This window comes from Bos indicus, chromosome 10 (assembly GCF_029378745.1).
Source record: "Bos indicus isolate NIAB-ARS_2022 breed Sahiwal x Tharparkar chromosome 10, NIAB-ARS_B.indTharparkar_mat_pri_1.0, whole genome shotgun sequence".
In the NCBI taxonomy this organism is placed as follows: domain Eukaryota; kingdom Metazoa; phylum Chordata; class Mammalia; order Artiodactyla; family Bovidae; genus Bos; species Bos indicus.
The window spans coordinates 45,581,163-45,607,269 of record NC_091769.1 but is presented as its reverse complement, the minus strand read 5'-3'; the positions used below and the strand labels follow the sequence as shown (position 1 = coordinate 45,607,269).

General features: G+C 40.4%; 1 protein-coding gene across 1 annotated transcript in view; it reads right to left on the bottom strand.

The window, feature by feature from the left end:
• The window catches only part of CSNK1G1 (casein kinase 1 gamma 1), a 155,116-nt gene that overhangs the window by 21,533 nt on the left and 107,476 nt on the right, over positions 1 to 26,107 (bottom strand). Inside the window, 5 exon segments of the mRNA XM_019968690.2 lie at positions 13,122 to 13,226; positions 14,140 to 14,288; positions 14,577 to 14,661; positions 16,500 to 16,585; positions 24,540 to 24,774. Of these exon segments, the coding sequence (XP_019824249.2) occupies positions 13,122 to 13,226; positions 14,140 to 14,288; positions 14,577 to 14,661; positions 16,500 to 16,585; positions 24,540 to 24,774 (660 nt within the window).

Genomic DNA, 26,107 nt, shown 5'->3' with positions numbered 1-26,107 from the left:
AAGTGCTAGGAATTAAGACAGTAAGTCTTTTCCTTGAATAGGGAGCCCACTACTCTCAAACTTCCAGAAGACCTTCAACTAATATAAAATGAGCAGTAGCGGGAATATGCTTTCTTCTCTAAAAGGATGAGCCAAGTCTCTCTTCAAAAGTAGGTTCAGAGGTCAAGAATATGAAAAGATGAGGGGAAATAAGGCTACAATGTTCCTCAGATTCCTCTAGTTATCAGTCTCCAGTCTGGAATTAGAAAAAGTTTAGATAAGACTACATAAACTATTTTCTTCTAAAAACAAAAGGCAGATCTTTTCCCAGCAAAAGGAGGGCTTTTGATTCAAAATCTCGTTGGGTTCTGCTTTCAAACTTTGCTGCCAGTCAGGCTCTTTTCATTCCTTCTTTACCTGTTTTTTAGATCTCACACTATTCTAATCTTGCTCATACGTCATATCTGTTCTTAAGAATCTGTTTAGGTGCCTCTTCCCCTGTACCAGATGGCTGAGGAGGTGTTAACATTATGGTGCTCAGCTGCAACAGTCCTAAGGCTCGACAAAAATGAAAAATGAGGTGTTGGAGAGGCAGCAATGAGGGATTAGTAAACCAAATTTTAATTGCTGCTGATATTAACAGCAGCAGGGGTTGGGACGTGATACTGTTGCTCTGCATGAAAACCAGTAAGCATGCTATAAATATTAGAAATATAGCTATAAATGCTGTATTCGTTAAAAAAAAAAAATGTTGGGTGTGGGGAGACTGAAATAGTAGTAGTTTGAGGTTCCATTTCACTCACCCCCTTCTGGAACTCATTGACAAAAGAGTAGTTTTAAGCTCATCTACAAATCACAAAAAGGCTTTGCCCACCCCCTCCCCCCCCAAAAAAGCATCATATACCAGCTGCAACTTACTCATCTTCTTAACTAATGGAGTATGAAGTCACACGGGTAACAGCACTATAAAAGATGCTGGCCATGTTTTCTGATATTCCTCTATAAGAAGGCAGCTTGTATTAACTTGCTTGCTATATACTCGAACAAGAGAAAAGTTTAGTTTTATTCTGCCAATCATATTTGAGAGAATCAAAGCTACCCCAAATATCTCCCTACCCTCTCCTGCCAAGAGAGGTTCAGATGTTTCATTTCACCAAAATAAGACTGTGGTTTATAACATAATCGTAATTATGTTATAAACCAATATCTATAACCTAGGAGTGCTTAATCTAATTTATTCCACTACTGGAGATTTGAGACAATATCTGTTGTTCTAATATTATAAATATCTATCTATATATATATCTATATATATATAATATCTATAACTAAATATCTATTAGTGTTAGTCTCTTCAGTTCTCTCTAGGACTTCATAAATTTTCTTATATTTAAGTAGATTATTTAAGCTTCTAAACTACTATATAGAATTGTTTGTTCTCAAAAAATTTAAATGCTTAGAAAACATCCAGACATTTTTAAGTCATTCGTGGCTGTTTTGAGTTCTATGATACATGTTCAGTGCAATACTTCTCTCATGAAAAGTCTGTTTTGCATTTGTTTTTAGGGCAGATGAAACATATAGAAAACACTCATTCTTTTAAGCTTAACAAAACCTCAGGCAGCTGGATCAGCTATTAATTCTGTTTTTCCTGAAATACATATCAGAAGTCTGATTTGATGCTACCCATCTGATTCCCAGGGATATATACTTGCTTATATTCATTCTAGCTAAACAGGTAACTTGTTGGAATAATTAAGATTTTTGTCTAAATGAAAATAGCACGACATTTTTTCAAAGGCCTTAAAGTTATACTCCATCCTCAAAGCAATGTTCTATTTGTCTTCTGAAGAGAGAAACTAATGCTGGCATTTGATATTGCTTTATTAATGCTTCCACTGCGACAAGTGAAGAATACATGGTACCATCCCACTGCCCTCTGATGCCTGCTGTATCCACTGAAAGCAGCAAAACCAAGAGAGAGGTCTGAACTCAGGGTTGTTGGTTTATTACTCTGGGAACTACTTTCACCATAATGCTAAACTCTATGGCTATTCTTTTCTAGAATATAAGGGCTTAGACTGGTATCTAGAAGCTGATGTAAGTAGAAGGATTCATCTGCCAGTTTTAGAAAGCAACTGAGTGCCTAGAAGCTAAATGAAACCAAAGAATGTCAACCTTGACAGAATTCTGCTAGTCTACCTGTCCTTGAGAGGTACTCTAGGCAATGCTGTACACAGGAGTTATGACAGGAGTAATCAGCACAGGAGCCAGTTAAATATCAAGCAAACCAGTGGAGGTCACCATGTAAACGCTTCATCGGTAAAAATCACTCACGAACATGTCTATCTAAAAAGCAATCAGTGGAGAAGGAAGTGGCAACCCACTCCAGTATTCTTGCATGGAGAATCCCATGGACAAGAGGGCCTGGCAGGCTACAGTCCACGGGGTCGCAACAGTCAGACACGACTTAGCGACTAAACCACCACCACCACCACATGCAGGTGACACCACCCTTGTGGCAGAAAGCAAAAAGAAACTGGGGAAACTCTTGATGAAAGTGAAAGAGGAGTGAAAAAGCTGGCTTAAAACTCAACATTCAGAAAACTAAGATCATGGCATCCGGTCCTATCACTTTATGGCAAATAGACAGGGAAACAATGGAAACAGTGACAGACTTTATTTTCTTGGTCTCCAAAATTACTACAAATGGTGACTGCAGCCATGAAATTATAAGACGTTTGCTCCTTGGAAGAAAAGCCATGACCAACCTAAACAACATACTAAAAAGCACAGACATTACTTTGCCAACAAAGGTCCAACTAGTCATAGCTATGGTTTTTCCAGTAGTCATGTATGGATGTGAGGGCTGGACCATAAAGAAGGCTGAGCGCCAAAGAATTGATGCTTTTGAACTGTGGTGTTGGAGAAGACTCTTGAGAGTCCCTTGACTGCAAGGAGATCAAACCAGTCAATCTTACAGGAAATCAGTCCTGAATATTCATTGGAAGGACTAATGCTGAAGCTGAAGCTCCAATACTTTCGCTATCTGATGCAAAGAACTGACTCCTTGGAAAAGACCCTGATGCTGGGAAAAACTGAAGGCAGGAAGAGAACGGGATGTCAGAGGATGAGATAATTGGATGGCATCACTGACTCGAAGGACATGAGTTTGAACAAGCTCTGGGAATTGGTGATGGACAGGGAAGCCTGGCGTCCTGCAGTCCATGGGGTCACAAAGAGTCAGACATGACTAAGCTACTGAAGTTAACTGAACTGAACTGGGAGGTACTCTGGGTAATATAGAGACTTGAATAATGTCCACTTCTTGACATTCAAAGATTCTTAATTTAGCAGGTAACACACACATATGTAAATGACTTAAATACAGCACAAATTGCTGTTTAAAAAATAAACTAAATGCATAAGGAAGTTTAAAAAAAAAATAAAAAGCAATCAGAAGAGTCATTCAACAAAACTAATCTCTCTGCATTATTTCAAAGACAAAGGTCCACACAGAGTGTGTAAGTCCCCAAGGCACCAGCAGGAATCTCTAGTAGTGGGAATTCCTTGGGGTAATGCTTTAAACTCTTCAGCTGGGACTGTATTACCTGCGTGGAAATGCTTGGTTCACTATGTAGTAGGTGAACATAGAAACAAACAAAAAACAGCAACCGAGCAGAGCATAAATCAAAAGCAAAGCTACAAAAAACAGTTTACGGAAAACATGTAAGCCTAGTGTAAAAAGCTGAAACCACCCCTTTGCTAGGGCAGAGGAAGTGAACATCTTCAAACAACCACTTGGGAGGGATTCATGGACAGACAGTGGGAAGAACGATACTGATAGGAGGGCAAGAAAGTAGAGTCTGAGAACACCTCAGATAACCACCTCTGTCTACGGCTTTAATTATCTCAAATTTCTTTTGGTGATAAGGCAATTTTTCTAAAGCAGAAGGCAGGTAAATATCCCTCCTGTTGTAGCGAACAAACCACCAAATCTTATTTTTTCTTATATAGTTATTCTGAAAAATTAATTTTGATTCCATCTATAAAATGGATCTCATCCATTTTACTTTATGACTCCTAAAATACTTTCAAAAGTTGCCTCCCATGTCAATCTTCTAGACTTCATTATATAATCACAGTCTTCAACTGTAATTAACAAAAATAGAGATTAAATAGTACCAAAAGGTTAGTAATGAATACACTAGATTACATTCTGTTTTACCACACTTTCAATATTTTAATGCAGCATGTTAAATATACTATATTATAAAGCTCATGAAACAGAACCAATTTTCCTATGCCAGACAGGGATTTTTACAGGCAACCTGTCAGCTGTACCAATAGTGAGTTCCTGATTTCTACAAACTTGATCAAATATCAGAGATATCAGAACATTACTGATAACAATCTGGAGGGGATTATTTCCAAGCCCAATACTATATAGGCCCATAGAGACAGCCATATCGATTCTGTGAAGTTCTGGGGAAAAAAAAAATCACAAAAACTATCCTTAAAGGTTTGAAATTCTCTACTCACATCTTGTTTTATTCTTGCTCAAAATGGCATAATATACCTTCTATATGGAATGATGATTTATCTAGGTAGGATTACTGCAGAGTCACCCTCCTACAAGGAGATGCCTCAGAACACAGGGTGTATACTGACATACACAGTCCTGAACAACACATACAGACAGAAGAAAACTTAGTATGTAATAGAGAATTAAGAGTGGAGGTGAGGGACTTCCTTGGTGGTCTAAGGAAGATTAAGAACCTACCTGCTGGACTTCCCTGGTGATCCAGTGGTTAAGAACCCACCTGCCAGTGCAGGGGACAAAGGTTTGATCCCTGGCCTGGGAAGATTCCACATGCTGCAGAGTAACTAAGCCTGTGTGCCACACTCCTGAGCCCAGGCTCTGGAGTCTGCGAGTTACAGCTACTGAAGCCTGCACACTCTTGGCCTGTGAGCCACAACCACGGAGCTCAAGCACTACAACGACTGAAGCCTGTGTGCCTAGAGAGCCTGTGCTCCACAGCAAGGCAATCCACCGCAATGAGAAGTCCACGCACTGCAACTACAGACGATGAAGACCCACCACAACCAAAAACAAAGTTAAATGAAGTATAAACATAAATAAGTAACATTAAAAACAACAAAAACAAAAAGAATCCGCCTGCCAATGCAAGGGACATGGGTTTGATCCCTGGTCTGAGAACTAAGATCCCACACGCCGAGGGGCAACCAGGCCCTGGGCCGCAACTAAGCCTGCAGGCTCTGTGCAACGAGAGAAGCCTCCACAGGGAGAAGCCTACATGCTGCAACTAGAGCAGCAACAACGACCCGGCACAGCTGCAAATAAATAGATAACTACTCCAGTATGACCCTATTAAAAGAGAAAAAGAGCGATCAGAGGTGAGCACACAGACCATGTCACTGAAGGGGAGAAGCTGAGAAAAAGACTATTTCAGTTGTGCACTTGTTTCTTGCAATACCCCCTTGGAGTTTAGGTCCCAGCAATGAGGAGGGATGGCTCATTCTGCACTGAGCTCTGTGATGGAAGCAGGCAGGGCAAGAGCACAGTCTCCACACCTGAGCTCCTGCTGGACAACAGGCAGCCAGTCAGGAAAACGCACATGGTCAGAAGCAGGCAAGAGATCTCTGCACAAACACATCTGCCCCTTAAACTAGGAAACGCTGAACCTCACTGAAAACCAGGCAGTACTCTGTGAAAGGAAAGGAACTGAGAATTTAACAGCTGCTTCTTTTTTTTTTTTAAGGCTACTGGACTTAAAGGAATTCATTTTATGAAGATCTCTGACCACCTACTTAGCAATCCAGCCTAACCTCCCCTTTGGAAAAGCTAAGCTTATGAGAAGCTTCATTCATTAAGCACCACAGCACTAAACCATGGTGTATTTTTCTAAGGCTATATATTCCTTAAGTCAAATGCCTTGGAGTCCAGTCACAAACAGAACAAATCCAAATTACACTTTTATTGGGGCATATCTTCTTCAGAATTCGATATGACTTTCTCTCCCTTAAACTTATGCTGCTCCTATAAAAATGAGTAAGTAGTATTTGAGCATTCAGTATCATCAGGGGTAGGACACTGTGTCTAGCAGAATTTAGTAATTCTCGGCAGTCAACATGACTCTTCAGTTTAGTTCAGTTCAGTCACTCAGTCGTGTCTGACTCTTTGCAACCCCATGGACTGATACGAGTCAGCTCTTCGAATTAGGTGCCCAAAGTATTGGAGTTTCAGCTTCAGCATTAGTCCTTCCAATGAATATTCAGGACTGATTTCCCTTAGGATAGAATGGTTGGATTTCCTTGAAGTCCAAGGGACTCTCAAGAGTCTTCTCTAACACCACAGTTCAAAGGCATCAATGCTTCAGTGCTCAGTTTTCTTTATAGACCAACTCTCACATCAATACATGACCACTGGAAAAACCATAGCCTTGACTAGACAGACCTTTGTTGGCAAAGTAATGTCTCTGCTTTTGAATATGCTGTCTAGGTTGGTCATAGCTTTCCTTCCAAGGAGCAAGTGTCTTTTAATTTCATGACTGGAGTCACATCTGCAGTGATTTTGGGGCCCCCCAAAATAGTCTCTCAACGTTTCCATTGTTTTTCCATATATTTGCCAGGAAGTGATGGGACCAGATGCCATGATCTTAGTTTTCTGAATGTTGAGTTTTAAACCAACTTTTTCACTCTCCTCTTTGACTTTTATCAAGAGGCTCTTTAGTTCTTCTTCACTTTCTGCCATAAGGGTGGTATCATCTGCATATCTGAGGTTACTGATATTTCTCTTGGCAATATTGACCTCAGCATGTGCTTCATCCAGCCCGGCATTCGCACGATGTACTCTGCGTATAAGTTAAATAAGCAGGGTGACAATATACAGCCTTGATGTACTCCTGTCCCAATCTGGAACCAGTCTGTTGTTCCTTGTACGGTTCTAACTGTTACTTTGTGACCTGCATACAGAGTTCTCAGGAGGCAGGTCAGGTGGTCTGGTAATCCCATCTCTTTAAGAATTTTCCACAGTTTGTTGTGATCCACAGTCAATAAAGCAGAAGTAGATGTTTTTCTGGAACCCTCTTGCTTTTTTGATGATCCAATGGATGCTGGGAATTTGATCTCTGGCTCCTCTGCTTTTTCTAGAAAATCCAGCTTGAACATCTGGAAGTTCACGGTCTACGTATTGCTGAAGCCTGGCTTGGAGAATTTTGAGCATTACTTTGCTAGCGCGTGAGATGAATGCAATTATGCTGTAGTTTGAACATTCCTTGGCATTGCCTTTCTTTGGGATTGGAATGAAAACTGACCTTTTCTAGTCCTGTGGCCACTGCTGAGTTTTCCAAATTTGCTGGCACATTGAGTGCAGCACTTTCACAACATCATCTTTCAGGATCTGAAATAGCTCAACTGGAATTCCATCACCTCCACTAGCTTTGTTCGTAGTGATGTTTCCTAAGGCCCACTTGACTTTGCATTCCAGGATGTCTGGCTCTAGGTGGGTGATCACACCATCATGATTATCTGGGTCATGAAGATCTTTTTTGTATAGTTCTTCTGCAACAGATCTGTTCTTCCTAACCTTTTAGCCCAAGGAGTCCTTCTTCAAATGCCTACAGAAAATCTACCAAATAAAAGGGATCTATGGGAGGAAAAGGAAACTATCAAAACTGCTGAACCACGGAAGTATATATTTGTGTAGCATCTACCTATGTAAGGACAGTCACAAGCTAAAAGCTCTGAAAGGATGTGTGCTGCTGCACGCACATGCCAGTCAACGCAATATGCTATATTTAGCACGTCGAACAAACACACTGCATAAAACCTTCAACAGTACCACACACTGCACGTTAGGAGAAGCTGTCTGGGTACCGGCAGGACTTACTTCCTGATTGAATTTCATCAGCCAATCCAAGGGAAGCTTTGTCAGGTAGAAACAGGCAGAACTATTAAAAGTTTTCACTGTCTTCCTAATGAATGGTAATACTGAGTTCTTTAAGAGGAACCTGAGTCATGGCAAGACTGACTGACTTTAGAACTGACGAAGGACAAATACCCAGGGTAAAGTTACAGAAATGACTAACCCGTTGGGACCCTTTTGAATGGATTTAGCTTTTAGAAATATTTATTCTACCCAAACTCATGATTTAATTACAATTCTCTAGCTGGATAAGTTAACGTTCAAAGAAATTGTTCTTAAGCATCTAGTATTAAGATAGTTTTAAAATACAGATCCAATTCAGATGAGTTTAAATGCAGTTCTTTGGCCATCATGGTTAGGATCTATTACTGCATCTAGGAACCAAACAGTATTCAATTCAATTCAATATAACTACATTATAGACCAGCAAAGCAAAATTTCTCTAAAAAATTCCCAATGTGATGGAGGAGAACTAATACATTATCCTGAACTTGGTTTGCAGCAAAAGCCTGTTGTGCCTTTTTGGTTTTTCAGAAACATTTATTTGTTTATTTACGGCTGGGTCTTCGTTGCTGCGCCTGGGCTTTCTCTAGTTGTGGCAGACAGGGGGATACCTCTCTGTGGTAGCAGGAGGGGCTACGCTTTGTCACGGTGTGTGGGCTTCTCACTATGGTTGCTTCTCTTATTGTGGAACGAGGGCTCCAGGTATACAGGCTTCAGGAATTGGGGCGCCTGGGCTTAGCTGCTCCACGGCATGTGGAATCTTCCCAGACCAGGGATCAAAACTGTGTTCCCTACATTGGCAGGTGAATTCTTAACCATTAGATCACTATGGAAGATGGAAGTCGGTGACGTGTTTCTTTAAACCTTTCCCCTTGAGCACACAATCTAGCCCTACTCTGACTGCCAAACAAGGCAGAATGACTCCTGGTGGAAACAGAAAAAAGAAGAAAAAAAAGTTTAAAATTTCTTTTTCTTGGAAGGGTAAATAAAAATCTATATTTTAAACAAACATATGATTTCATCTAAACTTCTCATCTGACAGATTAAATTTCATTTATCATTCAAATAATTATTTCTTGACTGCCTACTGTTCCAGACATTCTTTCAGGTGTTAGGGATATAGTAGTGAACAAAACAACAAAAATCTTTGTCCTTACAAGACTCACCATTTGTGGAAGCTGAGGCCCCCCAAATCTTAAATGTCCTATAGCCTAAGTCTCGGGATAAGCTAAAAGCAAGTTCTGAGCTTATCATCCTTCTTCTTCTACTCAAAGTAGATAACTAAACAAAGACTGCTAATCCCAGGCTCACTCCCCTACCACACAATTGATGGGCAGATTTATTCAGAATAAGCAGGCTCTTCAGGCATTACCATCAAAGTCATCTCCAAAGATCACTCAGGTTTTCTTCTGAGAGCCGTCCTCTCTGCCTGCCATCCACCTTCAGCTGGAAAGCACAGCACCAGCTCTGACTCACCCTTCTCCCTCAACCCTGCCCAACATGTGAGCTCCTAATTCTGACAGATTATTTCCCTGCGTTATTTTTCAATTGTATTTCACTTTTCACCACTACAGTCCACCGTTACCTCTCAAGGGAATTTACTGTCTTCACTGGTCTCCATACTGGCTGCTAGGTTATTATCACCTTACAAGTCAAAGGTTTCTAAAGCAAAGTTTTGCTCTAATCACTCTTCAGTTTGAAACCCTCTAGTACCTATTCTCTACTGAAATTAAATACTAACTCTTCAGCAGTCCCATATTTCAGGACATTTATCCAAAGGCTCCAATCTATTTTCCTAGCCTTGTCTCCTTTATTCACAGAATATATTTTAGCAAAATGGAACCAGATAATTCATTGTTGCTCATATTTCCTTTTTGCTTGGAATGCCTCTTTCATTTCCACCCAGTTCTTTCTTTCAAGAGCCTTTCAAGTGCAGCTTCTTTCATCAAATTCTTTGTCATGCTCAGACCAGACGAAAAGTCTCCTTCTTCCAATCCCTGGAGATAAATCATTCATTTTGCCTTGTGTTACAAGACATCTGGCTACTTGGCTTATCTGCTTGTCAGTTCCACTAGGACAAGGACTCCCTACATATTTTGGTATCTCCAGGACATACTTTTTCATAGAAAGTCTTCTGTTAGATTACTAAGTTAAAATTGCTTTAAAAAGCTTAGCTGTACCTAAAGTAAATACCTTCAATCTCTCTCAAGGAGAGATTTTACTTTCTTCTTTTGGTGATTTCAAAACTTGAAAAGAATTAGTCTTAAAAAAAAAAGAAAAAAGGCATAAGGAAACAGCCCAAAAGATGGAACAAAAGCAATGAGACCACACACTAAGACACAGTGTAAAGGCTGAACAGACACTAGGAATCCATTTACCCACAGTGCACAGTGCAGAGGGAATCCTACCCAGCAAGAATTCAGAATTCTGCTGGAAAGGACGTACAAAACGTGCACTGATGTGGGACATTTCTTAGCAGCCATGGATATGAAAAACCCTAAAAGAAAAAAAAAAAAAAAATCACGCGAGCATTCAAGACTCAACTCTACAAAAGGAAGGTTCCTGCATCGTACATGACATCTCTGAATTACATATTCTGGTTTAATGACCTTTCACTTAAAAGTACACTGAAATTCACTGTACTTTTTACTCAGACACGAGGTATGACCTCATATTCCATCCTGGCAATGTAGGTTTTCAACCATCTCTTTTACCTATACCTTTAAAATTCATTTAAAAGAGCAGCGTTAATTATGAATTCACTGAAGCAGAAATGACAAGGGGAACTAAAAGAAATACATATTTTAGTTTTCAAATATTCTAAAAACACAAGCAGGCAGATATGTTATGCCTTCACTGACTATTTAACATTTTTAAATTTCTTTCATACCTTTACCATTTAAATGTATTTTTCATTATAAGGTAACATAATTTCATTATAGTATAGTTTGGAAAAATATTACCCACGGTACTATGACTTCCAACCATAAGCCTCTTAATATTTTGGTATTATCTCCTCCAATTGTGGAGAAGGAACTGGCAACCCACTCCAGTATTCTTGCCTAGAGAATCCTGTGGACAGAGGAGCCTTGTGGGCTTCTGTCCATAGGGTCGCACAGAGTTGGACACGACTAGACTCAGCATGCATCCATGCATTGGAGAAGGAAATGGCAGCCCACTCCAGTATTCTTGCCTGGAGAATCCCAGGGACGGAGGAGCCTGGTGGGCTGCCATCTATGGGGTCACACAGAGTCGGACACGACTGAAGCAACTTAGCAACAGCAGCAGCCTCCAACTGACTTCCTCATTTTCTTTTCCCCTAAAGGGAATCATGAGGTATTTCTAATTTTGTACTGTGATTTCTTTACTATACAACCATAAAACCTTTTCAGGTTGCTACAAGTTTTCCTAAATATTTTTTTAAGTGGCTAGACAATATTCCACTGAATAAATACATTATAATTCATCTTATTACAACCCAGTTTATTTGATAAAAGATTTGAGCAGATCTGTAACCATTCTCTTATAATTGGATATGTGGATCATTTCTAAAACTCTGCTAGAAATGGCATTGTGGCAGTTTATCTTGAATCGTTTTATTATAATTGAGTCTAAGAAGTAAAATTATTCTTTCAGAGAGGTTTATAACTTTATCAAATTACTTTCTAGGGAATTTGTAACAATTTGCAAAGTCAAGAGCAACGTGTAAGAATGTCAGTTGAACTGTGCACTCTACACGCTTTAATTTTTATTATTATTGTTTTAAAAAAAAAAGCTTTTTTGGCTATACTGGGCAACATGTGGGATCCTAGTTCCCTGAGCAGGGACTGAACCTGTGCCCCCTGCATTGGGAGCTCAGAGTCTCAACCAGTGGATCACCAGGAAAGTTCAATATTTTCAAAAAGAGCAGTAGGGGAGAACTGCAGAAGTCAACAGTACTCTGCTGTCAGATCACAAGTTAGTCAAACAGAACCACTAGCCAAGTACCATGATTAAAGTCTGTAACTCTAGACCCAACTGGTAGGCACAGTTCGCTAAATCTCATCTTTTTTGCCAACCTACTCTCTCCTTAATCCACCAATACGTAGAATTCTTTCCTTTCTATGTTTTTTCTTACCCCAAAACGCCACACATTTTGCCAAAAGTATGTACTTAGTGGTGAGCCTATCTGTATCTGTGTACGTATCCACTGTATATATGTATGTATGTGCATGTGTATATACCTCAATATAGTACTTTTTTTGTTTTTGTTTTGTTTTGGAGGGGGCACCTGGAGTCTACACACTATTTTTAACCTCCATACTTTCACAGGTACATCTGTGAGAGAAGTGACTTTTGCATTTTATTGTAAAAATGTCTGTAAATATAAAACAGTGAAGTCAGGGATAAAGGTAAACAAGCTAATTTGATAGGTGATAATGATTATGTGTGTGTATCTGTTTATTATTCAGTGCTTCTTTATTTACTGAGGTACTGATTTTTCTCTTAACAATATATATGTCATAAGGATTTATCATATTTACTTCCCAATCAGTCATCCCTTTCTTTAATGCTGTCAAATTTGATTTTTTTTTTTTTTTGGTGGTTTGCCTCCTCTGTCTTTAGGTTAAGAGAAACCTCTCATTTAACCACTAATTTCCCAAACCATGAACACTGAAGGACAGATGACGCTGCCTTCTCTGGAATGGTCTAAAGCAAAGTTGTGTCTTTACTACAGGCCCAAATCCTGGCAGGCTATAAAATTAACCTGGACACAAGGTCAGAGGTGGGGTAGAGGTGCCAGTTCATACCTACATCAGCTGGAAGTCCAAATTACCCACCCTTCTTAATCACCAAGGAAAAACCAGCTGGGGTGAGAGCTCCACACTGGACTACAGGTGAGACCCAAGATGGGTTACCTGCCTATCCATCCAGTGTCTTTGGAACTGTGGCAAACTGTCCCTTTCAGCCAACAGATCCTGACAGGTCCAGCTTCTCTAGTGTGGATGCTTCAGGTAAGACATCTGGCCACATCTCAGTGGCCTTACACAACCCTGAGGGATGCTAGAGTGCTGCACCACAACTGTGAGTAACAAAGCCCTCTGTCTTTCATTTTAGTACATACACTTAAGCAGAGAAGCTAATGAATTTGGGTTCTAATATTAGTCATGAAGAAGTGGGATTTCTGAAATAATAAAGGCCCAAGACATACCTGATTTCGTAGAGGCTGTTGTGATGGTCGATCCCTGTGTGTGTGGCTTTCTCGAGTTATGGCAGATGCACCAGAATCTACATGAACTGACCCTACTGGAGTGGGCTGGAAAAATGCAACAAAAAGTCAATTGGGGAGAATAGGTCCAAATACTCTGCAAAGGACAGCATCACTCTAACAGAAGAGTAGTCATTATTATTACTATTATCATTACACGAAGGCCAGTTTCAAACCTTGCCTTCTCAGTTTGCTTATCTACAAAAGGGAGACAGTTTGGTCCTCAACAGTTCATTGGAGAGGAGCCCGTCTTCGAAAAGAATAAGAACATCCCACAATGACAACTGTTAGCATTCCCTCAAGTCCTTGGACCGTAGACTATAAGAGCAAATTCAGAAGTTTCCTCAGGCATTGGGCTCCAGTCCAACAGAAGTCAGGTACCTTAACAGTTTATGGAGTACCAGCTCCTGGATCATTCAAACTAAATTTCTTCTTAAAAACTGACTTGGGACTTGTCTGGTGCTTAAGAATCTGCTTGTCAATTCAGGGGACACGGGCTCAATCCCTAGTCTGGGAACTAAGATCCCGCATACGGTGGGGCAACTAAGTCCTTGCAGCACAACTTTGAGCCCGTGTGCCCTGAGGCTCGTGCTCCACAACAAGAGGAGTCACTGCAATAAGACGCCCGTGCATTGCAACGGAGAGTAGCTCCCGCTCTCCACAACTAGAGAAAGCCTGTGCACAGCAAGAAGACCCAGCACAGCCAAAAATAAATAAAGAATTTTTAAAAACCTGACTTAAATTCTGGTATCTTAGGTCATAGCGGTCATAATCTTAAAAACACAGCAGGAGTAACTCCTTCACTGCTCTAGTGAGAGCAATCTATGGCATCTCCCTGAAAAGGCTGGTAAATGGAAAGTCTACAAAGGACTGCTTTTTCCCCACAGATGCAGGCAGAAAGTCTGGCAAGGGGTGAGACAGTGCTGGTCTGAGGGGAGCAGGGGAGAAAGAAGATACTTACAATAGGCCTCCCAACCCAATCATACGCGTAGTCAAAGGTGTAGCCTTTCCTTTCAAAGAGGTCTGTGAAGAGCGTCCGTAAATACTCATAGTCAGGTTTTTCAAAGAAGTCTAATCGCCTGACATATCGCAGGTAGGTTGCCATCTCCTCTGTTAGGAAAGAGGTTAAAGGCCATGCTCGTTAGCTGAATGCTTCCCGTGGGGAGAAGCTCTGGACCAGGCAAGGAGTACCTGCACAGACTATATCTGCCACTGATGTGTTTTTTGTTTCATGGATCAAATCAAAGTGATAAAAATCTATCTTGATTTAAATAACAATAAGAGGAAATGTAAATTTTTTTGGAGAGGACCCTTATCTAGAGATACTAAGACAGGCATGGTTTCCACCTTGTTCAAGGCTCCAGTGGCACCGGCTGGAGGGTCCTGTTGGCATCCTACCTGGGAAGTTTTCACAGAGAACTTCAATGGGAGTATTCCTTTTGGTGTCACCAATTTTTTGATATCTTTCTTTTAAGGTATCAGCCTGGAGAGAATAAAGAGAAAAAGTTACTTGGAAAGAGGTGCTAAGTATGGGAGGTCCAATATGTCTGGGGACATTATGACTGTTTCACTCAAACTGTCAGGGTTTATTAGATCATCTCAATTTTTTTCTGATACTGACAAATAAGAAATGTACTAGAGATGATACATTCAGACATGCACAGAACATCTGCTGTTCTGGAAAGCTTTACTGGCAAATATATTTAGTAGTCTCAGATAAACACCGTCAAATGTAATGGCATGAGGGACTAGGGTAAAAAAATAAATTCAAAACTGTAACAGCTTAGTAATGTCCCATGGGCACTAGGGTTCAAATGCGATTCAACCTTCTCATTCTTTGATCAGCTCTAGATAAAATTAAAAATATTGCTAATCCATATGAGTGTACTTATGGCTGATTCCTGTTGATGTATGACAGAAAGCCAGAAAATTCTGTAGAGTGATCACCTTCAATTAAATAAAAAAAAAAATATTGCTAATCCAAATGGGGGCAAGCAGAAAACGTTAGCTATAATACAGGCGTGGCTAACAGACAGGTTTGCTATATGTCAGTGGCTCAAAGTAGCCAAGTCTGGCTTGCTTAAGACTGCAGACAGAGGGCTTGTGGAGCGTGGACCAATAATGTGGTCTCAAGGGATCTGCATGAGGGTCTACCTAGCCTGCTGACCCAGCTTTAAGCAATTATGTTTTGAAGTTATGCTGGGGACATTTTAAATCTACAACTACCCTAAAATGATTCATGGGTCATGAGAAAATTTCAAGCAATTAATAATACAAGAATGCATTGCTTGGCTGTATGATGAGCAGATAGGATGTGAAACTCTATTTGACAACTATCAATATCAATGAGAAGGTATGCAACTAGGAGAAGACCATGGAAGAGACGTTAGGAGAGGAATTTAAAGGGAAAAGAAAGAAAAGCCTCCCAAAGGAGGGAATAAAAGCCTCACTTTTCAGCACAAATGTCCAAGAAACCACAGCAAAATGAATCCTTCAGGCCTCTGGGAGAGAGGGAGGGACTGTATGGTACCCAAAGCTACTGATAAAGTTTCTTTCTATACTAACGTACTGAAGTAGATTACAACTCAAACAAGTCTTGCATTTAGCTATCTAATGGGTCTTAGAATGGGTAAGAAGCTCACCATTTCCTAGTCCAGGCAGCTAGAGGCACAGGGTAATCATTACCATGGTTGTAACTATAATTAATAGCTAACCCTGACACAAATGCACTGTACTGACACCTACCTAAGGAAGGGTATTTAAACTACTCATTTCACAAGGAACGGCCATTGTACGCATAGGCATTTATTCAATAGAACACTTGAACAGCAATATTAAACCTGGAGTTTTGTTTAGTTCAGGTGGGTTCTTGGCCTATACAAGACAAACACGTATTTCCCAGTTCCTGTTACGGGTACACCTAACCCTGCTGGCCTTGTGTAAAATGTGTAGAAGCTGCTGTCAGCAATCTGTTCCATAAATTCCCTAACGCACTGGGAGCACTATTCCTGCTACACAGTGGTAGTGAAGAAGGAATATCAACACAGAGAGAAAAGCAGCACTGGCAAGGCTGGGAGGGGATGAGGGAAGAAATTACAAACACAAGGAAGAAGGCTTCAGAAGGGAAAGAAGACAAATGTGGGGAAAACAGAGCTTCCCAAGCCCAGGTGAGTATTTACATTACAGACTAATGTAGTTCCTGCCTTGCATCTCTGGAGCCGATTGTCCCCTCTGTGCTTCTTATAGCATCAAGTCAGCCACCCCTTTCATTATCAGCTAAGTATTTCAGCAAAGCCCTCCACTAAGCACTTCCAAGGATACCTTGAGTCCTTGCCAGGGAAGGCTGCCTCGAAGGAAATACATGAACATATGGCCCAGGGCTTCCAAATCATCGCGCCGGCTCTGCTCTAAAAGGGAAGACAGATCACACATTATGTTTGCAGTTATTAAATCAGAAACGGGTGCAAACCCAAGTAATCCCTTCAAAAACCTGTCTGCTCTGGAAAGGCTCTGCTTACTAATCCTCTGTATAACTAAATCAGGGGTGGTATTTTAGATCAAAACCAAAAACAGCGTGTACTTCCTTTGCTTAGATCTGTTACTGGCAAGTAAATACCAAGTGAAAAGAGCAAGTCTAAACTAAAACCCGGTCCAAATCACTGAACAGTGAGTACTACTCACTCGATGCTGTCACCTTCCTGAAAGTAAGATACTTCCTGAAAGTAAGAAATAACAAATGTTATTTCTAGTGCATGGGCTACAATTGCTCTTTGGTTACCATTGTGAAAAGTGAGCAGCAGATGGAGTAGCTGAGGCTGTTAAAACAGTCCTTCTGGCTAGGCCTGCAAAGACACAAGCTGCAGAATGCCTAGCATACGTGTGTGTGTGTGTTAGTCGCTCAGTCATGTCCTATTCTTTGCGACCCCATGGACTGTAGCTTGCCAGGTTCCTCTGTCCATGGGATTTCCTTGTGTGTGTGTGTGTGTGTGTGTGTGTGTGTGTGTGTGTATGTTACTTGCTCAGTCATGTCTGATTTTTTGCAACCCCACGAAATGTAGCTCACCAGGCTCCTCTGTCCATGGGACTTCCCAGGCAAGAATACTGAAGTGAGTCACCATTCCCTTCTCCAGGGGATCTTCCCAACCCAGGGATCAAACCCAGGTCTCTCACATTGCAGGCAGATTCTCTACTATCTGAGCCACCAGAGAAGCCCAGTATACATGCCTAGTGCTTTTTATTCTTTTGACATAATCCTTAGCTCCATTCCATTTGTACCACAGCCGCCTTAAGAAAGATGTGTTACTAAGGTGCCCTTTATAGGCACATAAACCAGTATCCTTGCATTCAGTGAGCTTAGAATGTAAAACAAGTTGCTGGATTTTGCTTTCTTTTCTTTAAATTGGGAAGATAAGGATGATAAAGAACTGCAGAATAGTTAATTTAAAAACTGTAACTACATCTCGGAAAACATCCTATACATCTTTGGCTGTCAGGCAACAGAAGTAGCACATTCTTCCACTTTTAATTTGCCAATTATAGTTCATCTCTGACATTTTATGTGTTTATTTTTCAGAATCAAGTCCGGGGCTTTATCAAAAGAAATGAGAGATATAAAAATAAGAGACTACCTTCAACTTGACTTTTGTCTTCTTTATGTAGAAAGTAAAACCCAACAGAATCAGGGAGGCAGGAAAAGCTTCTCAGGTAACTCAAAATACAAAAGCACAATACTTTCACTGCCGCCTCTATCATAGGAAATTTGCATGGAAAAGAGTGAATAGTACTCTACAGTGTAGATGAAGAAGGAGGAGGTTTTCGCAAGTTAGGTCACTTAATGGGAAGGGGCAGCACCCTGACAAGAGAGATAAAGTTGAGCTGATACACAGCAATCGAAATAATCCTTGAAAGAATGAAGACAAACAGCAAGGCCACCAGAAGCTTCTGGCTACAGATGTTGTTAACAGATTCTGTTAACAGAACCTAAAGATACACAAAAAGAGAAAGAACAGGCAGGGTGAATCGGGGCCTCCCACAAGCAGGGCAGACAGAGAAACCACACCCTGCAGGTTCTCACACTGTATCAAACCTACTCATGTCCTCTATTTTTACATCTACTTCCTGTAAGGAGGCCCCTTTAATAAAAAAAAAAAAAATCCAGGGACAAATGGTTGTATTTTAGCTGGTTGGGCACTAGAGGGCGAAACTGCCCACATTTTGAGTAACTGTACAACAGAAACAAGCCCAACTTTTCTTCACAGCAAAATCCATTATAAAATGAGATTAAAAAAAAAAAATTAACCCCCCTAAAATATACTAAACACATTTAAACTCACCAGAATGAGTAATAAAATAACTTCAAATATTGAAAATCACACACAAAAAAGCTGTGGGATATGGGATGGTAAGAAAAATAATGGTTCCTAAGTCAGGTTATCTAGGTCTTGGCCTATTCCTTTCCATTAGTTTATTAATGTATGCAAAATCAAGCATGGCCAAGTCACCTTTTGGGCCTCAATTTCCTCATCTGAAAATGAAATGATTGATTTAGATACTATGAACAGTCATTTTCCACCTCTAAAATTCAAAGATAATCTATGATAATTTAAACCATCATGCTTGTGCTTAGTTGCATCTGACTCTTTGCCACCTCGTGGACTGTAACTCACCAGTCTTCTCTGTCCACGGGATTTCCCAGGCAAGAATACTGGAGTGGGTTGCCATTTCCTCCTTCAGGGAATCTTCCCAACCTAGATATCAAACCCATGGTTCCTACATTGGCAGGTGGATTCTTTTATGACTGAGCCATCTGGGAAGCCCCAGTTTAAATCATAAACATCTTTTAAAAAATGAGAATGAAAAACGGAGCCAGGCTTTATTTCCATATTTCTTTGAATACTCCACATTTGTTCAATTCAGTATTTCCTGATGCCCTTGTTTTTTCATGAAGGTTATTTTTATTTTCAAAGAAGAAAGGTTTCAATACCAGTGGGATCTGGAGGACACAAATTCATCCACATCATAAAGGCTTCATCCACATTATATTCATCCATATCATAAAGGGCCACCCAAGACGGACGGGTCATGGTGCAGAGGTCTGACAAAACATGGTCCACTGGAGACGGGAATGGCAAACCACTTCAGTATTCTTGCCTTGAGAACCCCATGAAAAGTATGAAAAGGCAAAAAGATAGGACACTGAAACATGAACTCCCCAGGTCGGTAGGTGCCCAATATGATACCAGAGATCAGTGGAGAAATAACTCCAGAAAGAATGAAAGGACGGAGCCAAAGCAAAAACAACACCCGGCTGTGGATGTGACTGGTGATGGAAGTAAAGTCCGATGTTGTAAAGACCAATGTTGCATAGGAACTTGGAATGTTAGGTCCATCAATCAAGGCAAATTGGAAGTAGTCAAACAAGAGATGGCAAGAGTGAACATTAACATTTTAGAAATCAGAGAACTAAAACAGACTGGATTGGGTGAATTTAACTCAGATGACCATTATATCTACTACTGTGGGCAAGAATCTCTTAGAAGAAAGGGAGTAGCCATCATAGCAACAAGAGAGTCTGAAATGTAGTACCTGGATGCAATCTCAAAAATGACAGAATGATCTCTGTTCGTTTCCAAGGCAAACCATTCAATATCACAGTAATCCAAGTCTATGCCCCGACAGGTAATGCTGAAGAAGCCAAAGTTGAACAGTTCTATGAAGACCTACAAGACCTTCTAGAACTAACACCCAAAAAAGATGTCCTTTTTATTATAGGGGACTGGAATGCAAAAGTAGGAAGTCAGGAAATACCTGGAGTAATAGGCAAATCTGGCTGTGGAGTACAGAATGAAGCAGGGCACCGGCTAATAGAGTTTTGCCAAGAGAATGCACTAGTCATAGCAAATACCCTCTTCCAACAACATAAGAGAAGACTCTACACATGGGCATCACCAGAGAGGCCAATACCAAAATCAGATTGCTTATATTCTTTGCAGCCAAAGATGGAGAAGCTCTGTACAGTCAGTGAAAACAAGACTGGGAGCTGACTGTGGCACAGACCATGAACTCTTTATTGCCAAATCCAGACTTAAACTGAAGAAGGTAGGGAAAACCACTAGACCATTCAGGTATGACCTAAATGAAATCCCTGACAATTATACAGTGGAAGTGAGAAATAGATTTAAGGGATTAGATCTGATAGAGTGCCAGAAGAACTATGGAATGAGGTTCGTGACATTGTACAGGAGACAGGGAGCAAGACCATCCAAATGGTTGTCTGAGGAGGCCTTACAAATAGCTGTGAATAGAAGAGAAGCGAAGGGCAAAGGAGAAAAGGAAAGATATACCCATTTGAATGCAGAGTTCCAAAGAATAGCAAGGAGAGATAAGAAAGCCTTCCTCAGTGATCAGTGCAAAGAAATAGAGGAAAACAATAGAATAGGAAAGGCTAGAGATCTCTTCAAGAAAATCAGAGATACCAAGGGAACATTTCATGCAAAGATGGGCTCGATATAGGACAGACATGGTATGGACCTAACAGAAGCAGAAGATATTAAGAAGAGGTGGCAAGAATACACAGAAGAACTGTACAAAAAGGATCTTCATGACCCAGATAACCACGATAGTGTGATCACTCACAGAGAGCCAGACATCCTGGAATGTGAATTCAAGTGGGCCTTAGGAAACATCACTGCGAACACAGCTAGTAGAGGTGATGGAATTCCAGTTGAGCTATTTCAAATCCTAAAAGATGATGCTGTGAAAGTGCTGCACTCAATACGCCAGCAAATTTGGAAAACTCAGCAGTGGCCACAGGACTGGAAAAGGTCAGTGTTCATTCCAATCCCAAAGAAAGGCAATGCCAAAGAATGCTCAAACTACTGCACAAATGTACTCATCTCACACGCTAGTAAAATAATGCTCAAAATTCTTCCAGCCAGGCTTCAACAGTACGTGAACCATGAACTTCCAGATGTTCAAGCTGGATTTAGAAAAGGCAGAGGAACCAGAGATCAAATTGCCAACATATGCTGGATCATCGAAAAAGCACCAGAGTTCCAGAAAAACATCTATTTCTGCTTTATTGACTATGCCAAAGCCTTTGACTGTGTGGACCACAACAAACTGTGGAAAATTCTGAAAGAGATGGGAATACCAGACCGCCTGACCTGCCTCCTGAGAAATCTGTATGCAGGTCAGGAAGCAACAGTCAGAACTGGACATGGAACAACAGACTGGTTCCAAATCAGGAAAGGAATGTGTCAAGGCTTTATACTGTCAGCCTGCTTATTTAACTTATACACAGAGTACATCACGTGAAACGCGAGCCTAGATGAAGGACAGCTGGAGTCAAGATTGCCGGGAGAAATATCAATAACTTCAGATATGCAGATGACACCACCCTTGTGGCAGAAAGCAACCAAGAACTGAAGAGCCTCTTGATGAGTGAAAAAGTTGGCTTAAAACTCAATATTCTGAAAACTAAGATCATGGTATCTGGTCCCACCACTTTATAGCAAATAGATGGAGAAACAGTGGAAACAGTGAGAGACTTTATTTTTGGGGGGGCTCCAAAATTACTGCAGATGGTGACTGCAGCCATGAAATTAAAAGACGCTTGCTCCTTGGAAGAAAAGTTAGCACCAACCTAGACTGCATATTAAAAAGCAGAGATATTACTTTGCCAACAAAGGTCTGTCTAGTCAAAGCTATGGTTTTTCCAGTAGTCATGTATGGATGTGAGAGTTGGTCTATAAAGAAAGCTGAGTGCCAAAGAATTGATGCTTTTGAACTGTGGTGTGGGAGAAGATCTTGAGAGTCCCTTGGACTGCAAGGAGATCCAACCAGTCCATCCTAAAGGAAATCAGTCCTGAATACTCACGGGAAGGACTGATGCTGAAGCTGAAACTCCAATACTTTGGCCCACTGATGCAAAGAGCTGACTCATTTAAAAAGACCCTGATGCTGGGAAAGATTGAAGGCGGGAGGAGAAGGGGATGACAGAGGATGAGATGGTTGGATGGCATCACCGACTCCATGGACATGAGTTTGGGTAAACTCTGGGAGTTGGCAATGGACAGGGAGGCCTGGCGTGCTGCAGTCCATGGGTCGCAAAGAGTTGGACACGACTGAGTGACTGAACTGAACTGAACTGATAAAGGGTTCCTTTCAACCAGTCAGAAAGATGTGCTTGGTTTACCTGCATTGCAAGCTTGATTTTAGGTCAAATATATTTCGTTGAAAGAAAGGAGCCAGGTGACCCAGTGTCCTCACCCTAACTTCAAATATTAAGGAATATAAAATGGGCAGGTTTAATCAGTGGGAAGGTGAGTAATCTAATGCAGTAATGTCAGGTTTAGTGCTTCCCTTGTTTGTGCCATCGCAAAATTAACAGGCAATTCTCTTCAGTTCAATTGGAAAAGATACACTTCTTTTTTCCATTACAACATAAAAGAAGCTACACATTTGAAAACCAATAGGATTACAGTTCCTACAGAAACCTCTCTGAGTTTGAGACCATGGCCAGAGAGTTTAAAGGGCATGTGACAACCACCTATATGTATTCTCTATAATGGGGACATTACAGACAAATATGGTGACAGGCTGGATCTGACCTGAAAAAAAACCCTGGAACTCAGGAAGTCCACATGTGGAGCTAAATTCAAAAATTCCAGCAGAAACAGCTACACCGAGAGATAAAGGAACCCAGTCTGATGACAGTAGATGCTTAAAACATATTTTGTTGAATAAATGGTAACTACCATTATACAGTCTTTAGTATTATTAAGCAATATCCTAAACAGTTTATATGCATTATCTCACAGAACCCTATGCTATAAGGTACTATTAACATAAACATTCAAGGCAGATGAGATAACTGATGGTGAAAGAGGAAGGTTATTGGCCCATACAAGTTTATTTTAAAGAGCCTGAATTTACATCCCCTTTTCTTAACTATTACATTGTACCTTAAACAAACAACACGAAATACATATTTCTTATCTGTTCTTGCTTTTCCTGATAAGAATAAAAAAATCAGAACACAAATGCTGAGCCCAGGAAGCAGACATCAGAACAACTTCCAGACTGTCAGTGAAACCAAACGATCATGACTTTACTATGTACCACAGTCTCTCTCTTTGTGAAAAGAAAGGAAGAAGGGAATTCTGAGCACTCTGCAACAGAACCGTGTTACATGTTATCACTCATTCAACCTGCAACACATCCTTGTGAAATATTACTCTATTTTTACAGGTCAGTTTCAGGGACAAGTTTTGGACAAGTTTGATACTTGTCCAAAGTGTCACCAATAAAAAGTGGCAGAGAACCTTCCAGTCTAATTTTAAACTATTATATTTAGTTATGTGAGAATATCCAGCAAAAAAATCCTGACAGCATTCATTTCAACTTAGGTTATATCACACTACTTGGTAATGTCATTTTTATTCTTCACTAGAATCCTCACCTGAATCTCTGAGTAGTGTACTCAATGAAGCAACTTTGTAGGTGCTTACATTAGTCTTTAAAATACTTATTGTGTAAATAGTTCATTAATATTTAAACACCTTATATAATGAGCTATATCTAGGAGTCTAATACTCTGTTTATATGTCTACTCTCTAGAGTGGTGATTTTCAAACATATCTTTTCAATCACCTTAGTACCTTTTCTTCACATAGAATCTTCCATGAAAGCCCAAAAATAAAACAGACAAAAAGGGAAGCTTTCCTTGAGAAGCTGCTGAGGGCCCAGAGTCCTACCAACTAAGCCTTCCCACTGTTCCTTAGGCTTCTCTGGACTAGTCTCTCTAACATGGAAGGCCTTCTGTCTTGACTAGAGCTTTTAGCAATATTTGTCCAAATTGTCTATCATGAGTAAAAAAAAACTCAAGACTCATGGAAAAGCAAATGTATTTTCAATGAATATAAGACATAGACTTTTCCTGGAAAAATGAGTCATGGAACTATGCACAGAGAACAGAAGCCTGGTCCATGTTTTAATGAAGTACCCTTCTCCAAAGATCAGCCTGATGGCCTTTTCAGGTTATATAGGGTGCCATGTGTATGTAGCTATCAAACTCATCTCTAAACTTACCAAGATGCTATCACCTTAATTCAGTCATTAAAGTATCCACACTGCTGAAAAAATAGCACTAGGAAACAAAGAATTAAAAATCCTTAAGCTGTCAACAGGATACTGAGAAAGTCACTGACTTACCATCTTAATTTCTCAAGTATAAACATCACTTACCCTGTGAAGCAATAAGAATCACAAGTTGTAATGCACAGTGGGTACAAAAGTGTTTTGGGAATAAAAAGGTGTTTTAACAACCTGCCTCTTTCTTGGAGCTGAAAATAAACACACCTTTGCCAAGATGCGTGTTGATAGACATGTATCTTGCTGTTCCAGTTAAACTTTTGTGTTCCCTATAAGGTATATGTTTTTTGGTTTCAGGGTCAATGTATTCCTTGGCCAGTCCAAAGTCTATAATGTGTATAACATGCTCTTTCTTATTGCCTTGTCGACCGATCAGGAAGTTCTCTGGCTTGACATCTCGGTAGATGAGATTCTTTGAGTGGACATACTCCATTCGGGAAAGCTAAAAGAGAGAATGACAGTGATACAAATACTACTCTGAAGAAGCTTATTACAAAAATACTCCAAAACGTTTCCTTTTATCAGCTCAAAGTTGTAATTACTGAAATTAAAATAAAACTTATTTCTTCACCACCCAGAGTCACTTTACTCCTGTAAATCAGAACGTATTTTCTGATACTAATACATACATGACAAATATGAAGATAAAAGAGAGAAGAATAGTATGGTTCAGCTAAAGTGATAGTATACGGTTTTACTTCACGTGACAACTTGCAAATGGTGAACAGAACTAATGTTTTTATGTTACTGCAGAAGGAAAGCATTTGAGAGGCAAGAATCACTCCCAGGCAGGAAACAATGTGGTGGTGGCCTCTGAGGACAGATGCTGCTGCCTCCTTCACTTCCTGCCCACACCTTCCTATACGCTGTCTCTTTGTTGCAGAAATAAGGAAAGGGAGGCCCAGAGAGGCTGACTGAACTAATATCACAGAGCTAACTAACGGCGGAGGTAGGAGCATAGTTTTTATGAGAAAGCACAGTCCCAAATAAAACATGTTTTCAAATTTCATTAAGTTCATTTCTACCTTTAAATCATTTCTGCTTAGTATAGAAAGGGAGCTTGAGCATTTGAACTTTTTTCTAAAGTCAAGATCAGTTTTCTAACATTTCCAAGTCTTTTTTTTTTTTCATTTCCAAGTCTTTAAAGTGGGTGAGACCATCACCATTTCAGACTCACAGAGATGCATCTACATCCTTGTGCAGAGGGGCTGACAATCTTCTCAAAGCAACTGTCTTAACTGTTCCTTAAACTGGTATTGGTGTGGGATTTGGTAGGTGCTGAGAGACACAGCCTTAGCTGTGTTGGTCTCTGTGAGAACTAGAGGCCAGAGACCTAAGGCAGGTTCTTGGTCAACTCTGAAATCTGATTCTAGGGCAGTGGGTTATATTTTCCATCTCTTCTTGGATGCGATGGTAAGGAAAGAGGGAGGATGTGACAAAACTTTACAGTCATGTGTTTAAAACCTATAAATACAACCACCAAGAAGTTACCTGCATTTGAGCAACTGTCGCCGAATCACCCTCTTTCTCCCTATATACCACCTGCGCTTCAGTTAAGGGCAGAGTATTGCTCCAAGGTGCAAACTCTTAAAATAGAGCAAACGGCAAATACAGTGTGACTTCTTGGGTTAACCCTTTTTGCCCCAGCCAGCTGTCTACAATGCCACCAAGCCAGGAAATGTGCATTCACAAGGTGTCACCAGAGCTGGTAAATGCCAACAGACACACAAGGATGCGGTTAGGAGACCTGCCCCTCCCCATCCCTACGCAGAAGA